Source organism: Folsomia candida, unplaced genomic scaffold (assembly GCF_002217175.1).
Source record: "Folsomia candida strain VU population unplaced genomic scaffold, ASM221717v1 Fcan01_Sc028, whole genome shotgun sequence".
NCBI lineage: Eukaryota > Metazoa > Arthropoda > Collembola > Entomobryomorpha > Isotomidae > Folsomia > Folsomia candida.
The window spans coordinates 1,788,556-1,803,641 of record NW_019091220.1 but is presented as its reverse complement, the minus strand read 5'-3'; the positions used below and the strand labels follow the sequence as shown (position 1 = coordinate 1,803,641).

General features: G+C 37.0%; 2 protein-coding genes and 1 long non-coding RNA gene across 7 annotated transcripts; 2 read left to right on the top strand and 1 right to left on the bottom strand.

Annotated features, from left to right (window-relative positions):
• Positions 1-3,621: 3,621 nt before the first annotated feature.
• Positions 3,622-5,405, top strand: LOC118438944. The gene is made up of 2 exons (XR_004837157.1): positions 3,622-3,850; positions 3,927-5,405. It is a non-coding gene; the product is annotated as an uncharacterized LOC118438944 (long non-coding RNA).
• A 651-nt stretch (positions 5,406-6,056) lies between these two features.
• Positions 6,057-12,902, top strand: LOC110859738 (constitutive coactivator of PPAR-gamma-like protein 1). 3 transcript variants are annotated; one of them, XM_022108713.2, is made up of 18 exons: positions 6,057-6,214; positions 6,582-7,095; positions 7,180-7,342; positions 7,405-7,472; positions 7,554-7,590; positions 7,676-7,787; positions 7,869-7,941; positions 8,016-8,162; positions 8,246-8,410; positions 8,487-9,107; positions 9,173-9,242; positions 9,313-9,520; positions 9,600-10,150; positions 10,225-10,775; positions 10,860-10,991; positions 11,118-11,251; positions 11,326-11,416; positions 11,498-12,902. In XM_022108713.2, exons 2-17 carry the CDS (start codon positions 7,075-7,077, stop codon positions 11,396-11,398), a joined length of 3,126 nt encoding a protein of 1,041 aa, XP_021964405.1. In that variant the 5' UTR covers positions 6,057-6,214; positions 6,582-7,074; the 3' UTR covers positions 11,399-11,416; positions 11,498-12,902. The 3 variants fall into 3 exon arrangements, with proteins under 3 accessions (XP_021964405.1, XP_035715683.1, XP_035715682.1); XM_035859790.1 differs by having other exon boundaries at positions 10,860-11,018; positions 11,367-11,416; XM_035859789.1 differs by having other exon boundaries at positions 10,860-11,018.
• LOC110859739 (protein MANBAL) lies at positions 12,899-15,012 on the bottom strand. Of its 3 annotated transcripts, none has more exons than XM_022108716.2 (4): positions 14,865-15,012; positions 13,528-13,655; positions 13,337-13,446; positions 12,899-13,158 (listed from the first exon to the last, which is right to left on the bottom strand). In XM_022108716.2, the coding sequence occupies exons 2-4, from the start codon at positions 13,544-13,546 to the stop codon at positions 13,051-13,053; spliced, it is 237 nt and encodes a 78-aa protein (XP_021964408.1). In that variant the 5' UTR covers positions 13,547-13,655; positions 14,865-15,012; the 3' UTR covers positions 12,899-13,050. The 3 variants fall into 3 exon arrangements, with proteins under 3 accessions (XP_021964408.1, XP_021964409.1, XP_021964407.1); XM_022108717.2 differs by having other exon boundaries at positions 14,783-14,951; XM_022108715.2 differs by lacking the exon at positions 14,865-15,012 and adding an exon at positions 14,366-14,774.
• Positions 15,013-15,086: the final 74 nt, after the last annotated feature.

The following is a 15,086-nucleotide window of genomic DNA, read 5'->3' as shown; positions in this document are numbered from 1 at the left end:
ATCCATCCACAAGACAAGGATCGATGCTCCTTTTTCTCATTGTATGCAGACACACCCGCCATTTATTTTTTGACGAGGGGATTTTTATTGTTTTGGAAATATCTATACGTACTTTCACTCTGTAGTAAAGTCTTCTTTCTTAATGTTGTTTTGGCATTGCATCTTTCCTTCCGTTCCCTCCGTGTGATGGGGACAGTGGATAATTTATGAAGGGCAGTTACATAGTTGGGTGGTGGCATCCATTAAGAAGCGACTCTTCTGATTTTTGACGAGGCCTTAACACACACACACTGTTGAGGCGGCTACTACTGGTTGTGGAACAGCGGGGTTTGTATGTGGAGAAGTCTCAACGTCATTCATAGTTACCTAGGAGAAAGTATCGACCCACGAGGAGGAGAGAAAGGCCAGTTTGGTTTTCTCAGCGGCTACACCATGCCAAGATTAGGAGGAGATCTGCTTATTTGTGGGGATGCCTTTGCAGGCCGGGTGTCAGAGGATGCTTACTTACTTACTTTCCCTCTCGTCTCTTCTTCTTTGCTGCCCTCCTTTTTTACTATTATAGACTAAGGGGCCTAATTTGATGTAGTATTAAGTCTGGCATCCACCATGCCAGACAGTATTTACTTGTGCCATCAAACGGGATTATTGCATCATGATCGTTAAATACATTGTCGTTAAAATATACTTGTCTCAATATTTGCTCTCCCCTCTCCTCCTCCGAGATCTTTGATACCCGTCCTATTTTTAAGTGTATATATATTCTTGATACATAGGCGTTAAGTTTCATTTAGGAACAATGCAGGGAAATAAGTAAATTGGGTTTGCTCTCCCTTTCACTTTCCAGTTCGGGTCTCCTTTCAAACTTCGCCCCCATTTAGTTCATTTCCTTTTTTGCTCCAAAGTCCACTTTTAAAATAAGGACTGCATCTTCCGCCAGGGCCGCGACGTTTCCTTCCCACGTCGTCGGAGAAAGTCTTTCTTGGATAAAGTGGATTGGACAGGGCTTAAAGTTTTCGGAGAAATAATATATTCCGCTCTATGTCTCCTATATGAGTTCAATGGGAAGGCGAAGTTGACACTCATTCAAGAAATAGCTTTGGGCAGGTTGGTTGTGAAAAAGAAACCCGTTTTTTCGCTGCCGAGTGTGATCTTGAGAAGACGTTGAAGAAAAGGGCAAACTCAGCCAAACAAGTAAAAAGAAAAGAAGGGCTCAGCTTGGTTGTTTATTGGTCGCCTATAAGGTTTCTTTGACAAAGTATAAAAGTCAAAACCCCGTAGACGACCGAAATCCCCGAATACGGGTAGAATTCTGGCTATACTTTTCACTTTTCGTTTTCCATTGATCATTTCTCCATTGTGAGAGGGTTGTAGGTTTTCCTTTTTGGCTTTACTCCGCCGTCGTTGGGCTGGCCCATTGAGTAAGTTGGAGTGAATTTGGAGTCTCTCTCTACTAGAAGAATAATATCCTTTAAGAGAGTGGAGAACATCCATCCAAGTAGTCTCGACGGGTTGGCTTTAATCAAATCAATGCCTTGGTTCCCCTGCTTCTCAGGGATTTCGACTAAATTGGCAATTGTGGCGGACAAAGGAGAAAATGGGTTGAAGGGGAGACGGTTAACTTGGGTCCCTTTTATTAGTATTCTTCAACATTATTTTCCCATCATAGGAGGAGGCAGGCGAGGTAAAAGTAGATTGTTATTTTAAGACGGGTAAATATAGATTTCTGAATCTATAGCCGAAATAAATCTGATAATTAATTGGTTTCTGCTTGTTCCCCTCTCCAACTGAGAATTATTATTGTGCACCTTTCTTTTGATTATAGAAACATCCAACCAGTTGGGTTTCACTAGCTCAAAGAGAAACTTTCTCCCTGGGTGAAAGTCAAGGTGAGTGAGTAGGGAACGAAATTGAATGTCAGACTTTATTTTAAAATGTGAGACTTTTTGGATCAATTGAAAGTCTGGCACTTTGATTCTTTCATGGAATTTCGTAGAATCAAATTCGCTTTTATCTTGAATATTATATATATATGACTTATAACTTATAGATATTTTACATACGTCGATGCCAGTAGGTGACTTTCACCCACTCGAATTTAAATTAGTTTTCATAAATAGATTGCGAGTCTGTAATTTTGCTATTTTTAGTACTTTTGGAGCTAATAAAGGAGAAAAACATGGAGCAGGAGGAGATTACAAGACAATAAATTAAATCCGTCGTAATGACGGCCTGTCACATGTATGTGAGTAAGACCATTGTACGATTACGTGTCATTATATAACATCAATTTAGAGAAAAGGCTGTGTTTTATGTATTTATTTCTGACAGAGTCACGTCAGACGTGTCTCAGTATCTATTTCTACATAGATATAAGTGAAGAACAAAAACTTCAGATTCTGAGACTTCATTCCATTGTGTCTCGGATATCGGTCTTGATTTCGCCTTTGGTGAATCGTGCTGACAGTTCTATTTTTCAGTCATCAAGCAGAATTGAGAGTTCCGTCATTGGAATTGTGTAACATATTGTGTGTCTGCGGCTTCTCTGTCAACGAGTTAGTGGCTTGTCTGCATTTTGTAATAGCGTAATTGGAATCTTCTTTGAAATAGAATTGCCTGGTGGAGATTCCCATCGGCAAGTTTTTCTCAGGGTGTAGGATTCTGCTCGTGTATGAGAAGTCGTTTTCTCTTCTCCTTTGTTTTCCCTGAATTGGGATGTGATTTATTCCCTAATTTTGATAATAGAAGGGCACCCACGTTTCATAAAGGACGAAAATATATTTGTACGTCATTTCAAGGTGACCTTACCCTAAATTTCATCACCTTTTAAAACGAATTCTGAAAACTATTTAATTTTCACTTTCACCTTTTAGCCCAAAAATTCGGGATGCATAAAAGCTTCTAAAAATAGGTATTATTCCATCCTAACCTTATTATTATAATGTCGTATAATCTGAATAATACCGTCGCTCGAGTGTGTCATGTATGGATGGATTATAATCCGATTTATCTTTATGCATGCTAAGTGAACACCACACGAGACACTTTACATACTTACATGCATTCATAATTAAACACCGCATGACGAGATAAACACCCACGCGTGGGATGTCAGGATGATGATGTTTTCCAGATTACAGCGAGCGAGTGAAAGGCACTACATCATCAAAACCTCGTAATTGTACATATGCATAAGTAAGTAAAATCCGATCCAACCTACGCCAATAAAGAGCATCCCATCACCAAACTCGCGAAAAACAACTTCATTAAAATCTCTTGGACAAACTGCCAATCACTTTTGCATTTTGAACAAATCGCTTCCATCAAGCTAAATCCGGACAAAAGCTGCAAGCTTGCATAGCTATTTAGAAAATTTAACTTTTGTTCAAGCCGTGCAGTATGTACCTATTTTTAGAAAATAAGTGTGCATATTTCCATTTTTTTACCTTTCTTTCCACTTTCTTCACCCACACACGGGAGGAAGAAGCATTAAGATTGAATTGCACAAAGAAGATTCCTCTCCACCCACGACGACTCCTTTTGAGTTCTTGTGGTTGGTTATAATAAAAGTTGAATCATCGCTATTCACCAAATTTCTCCCTTTTCTGCATGCTTTAGAAACTTGTTGACTTGAAGAAGAAGGAAGGAGTCGATTGGGCATCATCATACAACAAGTGAATTGAGGAAGGAAGGAAGAAGATAGTTATTTACGTATGTATAAGTGAGTCCCGAGTCGTCTAAAAATAGGGGAAAAGCAGCACGAAAAGTGATCCAATCTTATCTCGGAGGACTGATAAATTTACTGGTTCGATGAACATTTCCTTCTCGTCGTCATCCATGTCGTCGTCGTCATGTATGCAATGTAACACACATAACGTATGCAAATGGGAGAGAAAGCAACTAGTAATTTCATCCATCCATATATTTAGATTCTATTACATCTCTAAATACGTCATCCTCTCCTATCGTCGTTCACTGAATTAGCGAGGAGGAGGCAGGAAACACATCAGCTTCGCGACATGAGCTCTGAGAACGATATGATTATGCGATACACATAATAATTCCAAACAAATTCAGACGAGGAGGAGTATGAAAATAATAATCTTCCACCCCGGCTTAAGAGTTGGATGACGAATGGTTATTTAGTTGCATACATATGTTGGTTCTCATCCGATTTGAATATTGTGACGCTGGATAATATAATGACGGCAAATATAAAATCCGGCCGGGGCAAAGTTTCGCTCCATCGTCATCACCGTCAACCTGTTCATAAAGTGAAACAAGACACGTATGTATGAATTATTCAGAATGAGGGAATTAGGTGCCAAAATTAGACACAAACTTTCACTCCGCCAACTTTGCCTGTCTTAAGTTCTTGATGAATGAATGGAGAAGTTGGCCAAGATTTAATTTGGGTCGTCATCATCCTGTCCATCATGTACAAGTTATCATCATCCCAGCAGCGGCAGGAGGGGGAGCATACTCAAATAAAAAGTTGGAAAGGTGCACATGCTTTCTCTCCCACAATTTGCTGAATAAACATTAGAAAAACTATGGAATTCATGCAGCCCGAGCCAGAAGTAAGGGTAAAACTGAATAGATTTTTGTTTTCCTGAAAGTCGTTATGCCCTGACCCACCAATGATTTTTTTAAGAAATTGACGGATCTGATGATTTCGACAGTGTGACGCATTTTCTAGCTCGTACTGATCCAATGCGAATGTATGGAAATAATTTATAGTTCGGTAGTTTAGGTTTTGCTCTGTAGTGTCACGGACGGACTTGAGGGACGGACGAACATGATGGTTACACAAGTCCTGAAAAAGTCGGGCTGAAAAGTGAAAGTCTTTCTGGCTGGGAGAAGAAGATAGGTTTTTGGTTGGCGTGGGCGGAATAAGACAGCTTTGAGAGTTACATTTTCTGCCTAATGCTTGTTGATTGTATGGGATGTGAATGGAATACAATGTCGTGACATGAAGTGGGGGTTCGAATCAAGTAAGTGAAAGGACGACAAAGACAGAATTTGTATTCGGAGCAAACTTTCCTTTTTCTTGCTGACGATGAGTCCGGTGAAAGTGCAACTCATGCAATGCAAGACAAACTTTAATCCTGGATCGTATCTTCTCTTAATTCTTTCCATCACTAGACGGCTTACGTCACTCTCATTATTTTTCCTATCTGTTAATGCTCAGTCAATCGATATAATGGGGTGATAAGGTAAGATAACGACTTATCAATACCTATACATATAGGAAAAGTTACGTAACACAGAAATTGAATTTAGTGGCGCTTGATCGGACTCAAATTACGATGAATTCGACCGTTATTCAGAAGGATGAAGTATATATTTAGACTTTATATAATAATAAAATAGATAAAAAAAATGTCCAATAAATATAATAAAAATGATGGAAAAAAGCACTTTGAAGGCATCATTTCACATGGTTGGCTTTTCTATTAAATATTTTCCCCAGAATTTCCCCGAGGTTATTGAGTGATTGGTTGGTTTATCTCAATTTTCGATCGAATCCATAATTTGAGATGATTTCGTTCCCCCATCTCTTATTTCAAGGGTTTATTAATTCCTGGGACTTGGGGGTTTTTAATTTCTGGTTTCTTATCAATGTCTAATTCTGGACTTGAGAATATAAAAACACGTCTCATCAATTTTGAAAATCATGTCTTGTCAGAGGAACTACGTCGTTTCAGAAATTGAGTTGGACGAGGAAAATAAAATTACATAAATTTTCCAAATCTCGATTACTTTTTTGTGTATTAACATGCACTTATTTTTGATGGATAATAAAAACATGTCCCATAATAAAAACTCTGACAGCAGCTTAGATTAGTATATAACAGGACAGCAGCATCTCCCATTAATTATTATGGATCTCATCGTACATCTGGGAGAAATCTCACCTTGTCAGTTTTCCTCGTGGAGAAAGCAGCCTCGTAGTTTGGCTTTGGATACTATGTGGCCCTCTGATGAGGAAACTGAGACACCGCCTGTGTCTCTAAAAGACAGCAAAAAGTAGCAAAATTAAACAAAACCGACAGGATGATGATGGTCGAGATTTGGATTCACTCTGACTGAATGTCTTGTTCACCCACCAACCACGATAGTTTCTCTCTCCTCTCCCTTCGTACTAATATTATTCTTATCGATATCCTCCTGCTTATCTTGGCCTTGGCTCCTTGTTAAATTCATCAGTTCTTAGGTAAGGTCATATCTTGGGGGTGGGGAAGAAGGGGAAATCAATTACTTAGGTTAAGAAGAAGAAGGTCTAGTTGTTTTGACTTTACTTTTGTATATGATATGATTGCGTAATTGAGGAGGAGGGATTTGGTTGGTTTGGGTGCGATCAAATTATTCAAATTGATACATCCTAATTAAAAATAGTTTATATTAGTTGATGATTATGTAATGTAAGTAGTTAGTTTTATGCATTGTGCATTGTGTTGGAAGGGGGATGTAGTGTAACAAACAAGTCGTTGTCGTCACTAATTTTGAGTCAGAACTGGAGACTATTTTTTGATGGTGGTGATGATTTTTTAATAATTTATCTTTAATTTTTGTTCTTTCAGTGGGCCCTGATTGCCACGTGTGCATCCTGTGTTTCTCGCTGCGCTATTATCTCTAGCTGTGTTCACCTCATTCATTTTCCTCTTCCAGGGTTTGATAAGGTGAACGAAAGTGAACACGAGAAGAGTCGTGACACGGGGAGAAGTGCCTCTGGAAATTAATTAATGGTTACATCGTCCAGGACTTAAGAGTAATGATTATGGACAAGAAGAATAATGTGACGAGAGGCCAAGACGCTTATTAAAGGGATAAGCCACCAGTAAATTGTGATATCTTTCTCCACCACCAAAGAACGAAAGGAGATGACTTGATTCGATTGATGATATTATTAACCAATTATTAAAGTTTAATTCCTATCGACGAGAACTAAGATTGACGGGTTGGATATTTGATAAGTTTAGTAGAGCATATTTTTCAAAGTTTATTTTTATACGACTTTAAGAGAATAAGTAGTAATTTAAAATTCAACGGGATAAGGCTGAACAAGGTACAATTATGGGGTTGAACGATCTACAGGTGAGAAGGATTACAATTACAAATTGATTTGCTAAACTGAAATAGTTAACTAATTTGATAAACTTGGTTTGATAATCATTCTAGTCCCATTTTACACAAAACATTGTCAATACGGTCGAGTCGGTGGATCTTCTTAAAGTGGCTCAAACCGTGAAAACAAAGAATCGGAATGATCGTGGAGAACAGTTCAAAGTGATTGTGGATGGCGAATGTTGCCTGGACCGACTTTATGGGGGGTATTTTCCAGGTAAGTAGGAAGAGTTTACAGGATTTTAAACCAATTCTTTTAATGTTGTTTGTTATGTCCAGATTGGATATGCGGTGGACAATGGAACAAAATGGAACAATTCCTTCGCAATTTTGCATCCGTAATTCAGGTGGGGCTTTATAAATTAATTGTTTTAATTTAATGGTAACGTAAATTATGAAGCATTGACCTTTATTTTATTTTAATACAGAGTTCCAACCTAGATCTCGTGATATGCTTCAATGGAGGTAGGAAGAAATTCAATTTGCAAAGCTTGAAAACATAGTTCATTTTCATAGAATTATATGTCTTTAATTATATATCTTTGCCCAGCTCTGGAACCGGAAAGACTGGAGCAAGAGTGGAAAATTAAACAAGAAGAAACGCTAAAATTCATTGAAGAAATTCACAGACATGTCACATACAAGAAAAAACCTCCTCCAAAGTACATTTTATTTTATACATTTAATTCAATGTGAATGATTCTTTCTACTATCATAACTATGTTTTAATTATTTATTATAAGGTGCTGGTGGGTAGCTCCGGCTTATTTGCGATCTGCAGTTCGAGTAACATTCAGAGCGCTACAAATAAGAACTGTGAGTTGGGAAATATCTGATACAAATATAAATCACGTACTTTGGACAAAGTAATTCATGACACAATTTTTTAGATGAGCACGCTTGAAGACCATCACAAAGAAATTGTTCGATTTTGCCAAAAGAATAACTTTCATGCAATCGTGGCGGATGATCCAGAATATTTAGTTTTTGATATTCCCCGATACTTTTCCGCTCAGAAACTGAAACTTACATTTAAAGTAATCCTACGTGTCATTTTAACTCATAAATTGTGTATATGCATACTGTGACTATTGTTAAGCGAGAACTGTTTGTGTCGCAGGGGTCTCTGGAAACTGTAGAGCTAAAGCTGAAAAAAGTGCAAGATGACCTAAACCTGACACCGGAAAAGTTTCACATATTCACAGCCCTATTTGGGAATTATCTCCTATCTGAAAGCGATCTCACTTGCTTATATGCTGCTCTTGGTGTCGATTCATCTTCAAAAGTACATTAATTATTTAAAGTTTTGACCTTTTTGGCTATAAAATTGTAACACTTTTGAACGTAATCATTTTTTGTAGACGTCTTTGATTGAGAAAATTGGCGAATTCATCAGAACCCTCGAGTCCAACGATACGGACAAAGTGGTTGAGAAAATTGGCAAATTAACTTGCGAATCTGAACCTGAAAAATCAAAGGAACTGTGCGAGAAGTTGGGAAAATGTCTCCAGTACTATTCAGATTTAAGTATTCCGAAAGCTGGTGTCACGTCACAGAAAGAGAACAAGAAAAGTAAGGGCAGCAAGGCTTCCAAGAAATCAGGGGAACAAAACAAGGTGCAACAAAAACAGGCAACTCCTGCCACTTTATCGGATACGAACACGGGAACATCCTCAGTTATTTCAAACAATGTTACTGATGGTTCCCTGCCATCGGATACACAGAAACTCGAATCAGGAGATTCATCGAAAATCTTTGCCGATACTACAGATACCGAAGTCACTACTTCCATTCCGCCAGTCGTAAATGGAAGCAGCGGAGGAGGAAATGGTAGTGGAGATACTACTTCTAGCAACGAAACCAATGCCAAATCCAGCCTGGACAAGTTATTGTATCGTGTAAATTCCGAAATTGAAAATGTGTGCATCACCCGACACAAAAATGGGCTGATGTCGCCGTATATTTATCATATTTTGAAACACGTAAGAAAATTTAATTTTAAATCATAGTTTATAAAACATTGAATCATATTAATTGTGTCGATTAGAGAGAAATAAAATTACCCGTCATCATTCAAGAGTCAAAGGACAGCAAAGAGTTACCAAAAGCCTACGAACGTATGGTCAATATTATTAAATATTAATGTAAAATTAAAATAATATATGTAATATAAATTAATTCCATTAGTGTTCCGTCCTCTTCGGCAGCGCGTCTACGCCATTCTCTTTAATCTTCACCATCTCCACTTTTTGGCCAAGCAGAGGAACGAGAAAACTCCTCCTCTCTACGTCAAGGAGACTTACTATTGTCCCATAACTAAAGGGATTAAGACCGATCTAGTCCAGGCGGTAGAAGTTGGTTGGGGAGTACCAACGGTGGAGCGGTTATGGCTAGGGTGAGACCCAAAAACTATTTATTTATTTTGATAATGATTTGTTATATACTATTTTATATAAATAATTTATAAATATTAGAGACCAAGAGGAGTGCAAACTGAAACGAACTCGAGCCTTCCTCGCCATTCTGAAATCGGACAAGCCAGTCATGTTGGATCCCTCATTTGTCCCTCAACAAATGCTCGTCCTCGCTTCCGTGCTGCGTTACATACTGTCCACGGAGAAGAAAGTCCTGAGGAAGTCTGACCTCGAGGCTTTCATTGCCCAAGCTTTCATCCAAGAAATGACTGATCCTAGTATTGCTCAAGATATCGAAGTTACTAATCTTACAATGAGAGGCGTTCATCTCGCACATTTATTCATGGAAGGGGTCGAAATGTCTGTTCTTACAAATGACGCTTGTGGTGCTCCCATTCCTTACATGTTGTTCTCACCTTGGATGTTTTTCAATGGGAAAGTATTCAGCTATGTCTTAGAACAACAAACCCAGGGAAAAAGTTTGGCAGAAATTTGCGGGTACAAAATGGATCTGGTTTTCAGTATTGATCAATTACGGTTGGCTGTGACGGAAGGTGTTAAAGTACAATATGCCCAAGCACCAAATCCGGCCCCATTTTTTGGAAATAATGGTAATATCCAAGAAAAAACTAACATGATTGTACAGGAAAGTTGTAGTAAATTGTATGCACGTATGTCTCACCAGGACCACTATTGAATCACATTCTTGCGCCACCCACTCGACAGTTGCCATACAACATCCCCAACCAAATGAACTTACATAACGGAGGACCAGGAAGCCTGACTCAGTTGGCGGCCGCTGCGGCTGCTGCCAACTCTCGAAACCGAATGTTGGGACCCCAGTCTCAAAACCCCTTCGTTCTTGCTGCAGCGGCTGCAGCTGCCAACAATGGTGGAGGAGGCGGTGCTGGGATTTATGGCAACTATCCCCATCATCCTTCTACTTCAATAGGTGGGTCTGGCATTCATTCGAGAGGAGTGCCAATTTATCGTTTGGACAATGATATTCCGATCACGGCGAGACAACAGCAAGCACAACATCAAGTGCAACAAAGACGAGGAGTTCCTCCCACGCGTGGTGGGCATCTTGAGGTTGGTGGGATGGTGGTCGGGTCTTGGGGTGCAAATTATGGTGGATTAGCAAACCCATTGATGAATGGAGGTCGTAATGTAAGAGTGCCAATGGGGCCAGGTGGCGCGTCTACTTATCCTAATCATCATCATCAAAATATACAGGTCTGTTGAATGAATTTTACATGCATGTAAATTTTATGAATTTTGTTTGGACATTCAATATAAGACTTTGTTTTTGTTTCTTAGATGAATTCACTATTCGACCAAATGAGAATCTCTGGAGGAAAAGCACAGAATAATTATCGTCCAGGAGGAGGTGCTCAAAATGCTGGCTGGAATCAGAGGAGAAACTATACAAATCACCAGGGAAAGAACCAGGTGGAGCATGATCAAGTTAATTTTTATGTAGCGCAGAATATTATTTATTTTATTTCAACATCACATTCCCTTCATTTGCTTGTGTGCGGTATAATAAATTGTTCTAAACACTGTCATCAATTTTAGAAGAAACCTGTAAACAAGAAGGCTGACAACAATATCAAGTCTGGAACTAATAATTCCTCATCCAGTGCAAAAAATGATGCTACCAACAAACCAAATAATTCCAAGGGTGTGACATTTAAAGATGAATCTCAAAGGTACATACATATTTGTAAAATGCGTGCACTTGTAAAAAAAATTGGGACAGCCCTTGACACTATTGATCGTATAGATTGGAAACACCGGTTGTGAGTGAGTCTTCAAATCTTTCAGAAAACAACAAGGGCAACACTGAAACAAATTAATCTAGTCTAAATGTTTAGGTAAGTCAAATAAAAATTTACTAAAATTAAAACTTAATTGCATTCTAAAGCAGAATCAATTTATCTTATTTATCTTTCTAGACCAAGTCCAACTAACAATGAGGGTTAAAGCAAAGTCGTCGGTTTTTGTAAACTCCATACCCCGCTCCTACACACTTTAGTATAACGACATAAACAGTGAAATGAAGGCCAGTTTTACCAGAAATTCCTATATATTTGTTGTTATACGGTGATTTTTTTCAATATTGCCAAACGCATCGACAAATGAACAGAGTTACTTTTAATTAATTTTTTCCAATCAAGTGTTGTTGTATGATCTGAACGAAAATGTTGAAGAAAGAAAATGTGCACCTCATGAATCAAGCAAGATTTAGTATTTTCCGTAAGACCATCCCTCTATTTATTAACGAGGGTCGTTATATTTAAAAAATTACCTATTTACTAGTTTAGTCACTTTAATGCAGTATTTAAAAAACAGTTGTGTACACTCGTTGAAAATCATAGACAATGCAAATTAGGTTGAAAATACAAGTTAGCGTAGCCCAACTTCATCCAAATTGCAAGCAGCTATGTAGTTAATTGTCATGAATATCGTAAAGATTTTTTGAGGTTGAAGGTAATATGAATTAACCAGAATCCTCCCGTCTGTGTCTATCCAGTTCTTAATGTCGTTGTTTAATTAGTTGTTTAATCAGATTTTAGCAAAATAGCAGCAACAGCAGATTAAAAACTTTCAATTAATAGCATTTCAATATTATGAGTAGAAGAAGAGTTGTTAAATATTGAACATTGATCTTAATGCTTGTAAAATCGTGTGAAACTAAGTAATTCCACGAATGCATTATTCTATGTATTATCTTAATGAATTTCCAATTGCAGATATTGCAAATTTTGTGTCATATAAAAATTGAATTCAAGTTTCAAATTATAAGTAGAATTCCCTATGAATATTTAAAAGCTACTAAACTGGCTTTTTTCTCTCCCACGTACATAGACTTCATCATTGTTGTCGCATAGTAGTGAGTGAAGCATTAATTAGCTCATGAAATTTAGCTATTGGCTTAAATCGTACTCGTTCGTATATTAAACATACATATTTAATTATTACTTGTCGTCACACTTTGTTAGAATATCTTAGAGTGGATGGATCTTAACTTTTTAATCAAGTTGCAGTTGATTAATAATTGATTGTCAATTAGCTAACACGGATTGAAATACGGCAGGAATTGTAATCTCTTCACAAAGTAATGGTTGTTCTTGTCGTTCTTTCTCCCCATAAATAGCTGTCCTTCTTCATAAAGTGCAAAAGCATAAACACATTTGTTGAAAATGAATAAATTGCTGCTCTGGCCCTCGTCGACTTGCGATAACGCCACCTCAAATGAATTAACATGTATGATGATGACAGTTATGTAACAAAATGTTATGGACGTGGAGAGATGATGAGTTAAAGATTATTAATATTAAATAAATTATTGTTTCTTAATTAAAAGTGGTATTGCTTCATTATTCCATATTGAGAACGATTTACAAAATGTCAACTAAAATTATACAATAGGCGAGTCAAATTAAAAATTAGAATGAGATCATCAAAATTTAAATACGAGTATTATCTTCTGACTATTATGATTTTGTTAACGCTGTTTCTTCTTTCCTCGTGATTTCTTGTGATGTTTATGATTCGGAGATATCGTTGGACTCCCTTGATCTGAAGATCTCTCGTCATCACTAAATTCTTGTTCCTATAATTATAATGTTTTATATTGATCCATTACATCGGCATCAGAGGACATTTTAACTTGAAGTATTTATTGTTGCAAGCTTTCGATATTCATACAGAATTTCTTTATAATGTTTTATGATTTATGTGCTCATTTTCATAATTTTGAATTGGTAGTATTTAAGTAGACTCAAACTCACATGAAAGAGGGTAGATTTACTATCTGGCATAACTATTACAGCCCCAATGCATAAAAGTTGGAAAACTGCTCCGATAAAAAGTCCATATCTTAAAAATGTATCGACAATGTCTGAAATTCCAGCGAAAGAGAGGATTATATTTTTTACACCCAGGAAGTATTAATGATATTTAACTCTTTAATATGTATTACCTTCTTGAACTTCCATCATGATAAATAGTGAATGGGAAGGAAATTATTTATTTTATCTGTCGAGTGTAAATAGATGACCAAAGTTGACAGAGTTGTTGATCTCTGGTGATGGGTGACCCTTGAACTCTCTAAAAATAAGTAACAGCCGTTATAACACATAAAAATTCATGAGTATCATAACATAACACTGAAATTTAATGGTGATATTCATTCCTAAAATATAATTCTACTACACATATCTAATTAACAGACTAAATCGCTGTTAACTTTTAGTTCTTCTAAAAACCTGACAAAATAACAGGTCTAAATCTCTGCCATTAAGTACCAGTTCAAGTTTACAAAAAGTTGAACAACACTACAAAAGCCGACGTATGTACATACCGGATGATGGCATTTATAGAATAAAGAAGAGTGCAAAGTTAAAAATAGGATGACGCTCTTTTTGTTTATGTACATTCAACACTTTAGTAAAAGCAGTATCGCATCATCTGTAATGTAATCGCATGAATGTAATATCCTGTTGGTGATATTATGTACACCTCTTCTGCTGCTCCTCTGTTCTGTTGTCTCCATTTAATACTAGCTTTGAAACGTCAAAATACTATTCAACTAACAACCCAATACTTAACTAGTGTACATTTATAATTTATTTTAATTAATGCAAAATACAACGACCAGACCTATGTCTGTGCTGGTCGGACATTCTGCCCGAGAATCATAATGGCATCATTTCACGACTAATTTTTACAGAATTTAATACATACAATGCCAATCCGTCGTTTAGTCTACTACTCAAATTATAAAACAAACGGGGCCAGAACATTAATTATTTACATACCTCGTCAAACTATAAAGCCTTGTTTTTATTGGATTTTAGTATTTTAATTCTCTCTCCACTGTATTGTATTGTGTTGTAAACTAGGCAAAACTTGCCCACGTAGTATAATAAATGTTGTTATGCAATGGACTATTTAAGGTTGGTTTTTCTCCACCATTTTTTATACTTGACTTTTAAAAACCACAATGGAAAATCCGATGATGAGATTCCAAAATAAATTCCAATCTCGATCTCGTTCCTCTTTTGAGAGAAGCAACTTTCTTATAGTCAAACCGAATGAATAACAAACATCCAACCAACCCACCCACGCTTACTTGATAGTTGATACAAACAAATTAAGACAAAACGTATTTGCCGTACTATTACGACGAGTAGAATAATTAAATTTCTTCCTGTTTAAATAAAACTAAATTATACCTTATAATTTATAATAACAATGGTTAATTAACTTTAACAATTTTCCTGTCCTTAAAAAAATGAATAGCTCGAAAACCCCTACCATTCACTTCCTTTCCGTACAATCTTCAAAAAAATATATTTTTTAACTAGGATTATTAAGACAGCAGCATCGATAAGCCCACTTTTTGTGTGGATGGTCTCCTTCAGAGGTTTCTTTGGAAGATTCCATTCCTGCATTCGCACCAGATCGGGGGAGTAATTGTTCCATATAAATATCATCCTCCACAAAACTCTATGACTCAATCCGCTCGTTCGTATGGGT

Coding starts and splice junctions, on each gene's coding strand:
- LOC110859738 (XM_035859789.1), top strand. CDS start 7,075: ATGGGGTTGAACGATCTACAG. Junction 10,776..10,859: donor ATCATCATCAAAATATACAG/GTCTGTTGAATG, acceptor TTTGTTTCTTAG/ATGAATTCACTATTCGACCA. Junction 11,252..11,325: donor TTTAAAGATGAATCTCAAAG/GTACATACATAT, acceptor TTGATCGTATAG/ATTGGAAACACCGGTTGTGA.
- LOC110859739 (XM_022108716.2), bottom strand. Junction 13,159..13,336: donor GTAAATCTACCCTCTTTCAT/GTGAGTTTGAGT, acceptor TTATAATTATAG/GAACAAGAATTTAGTGATGA.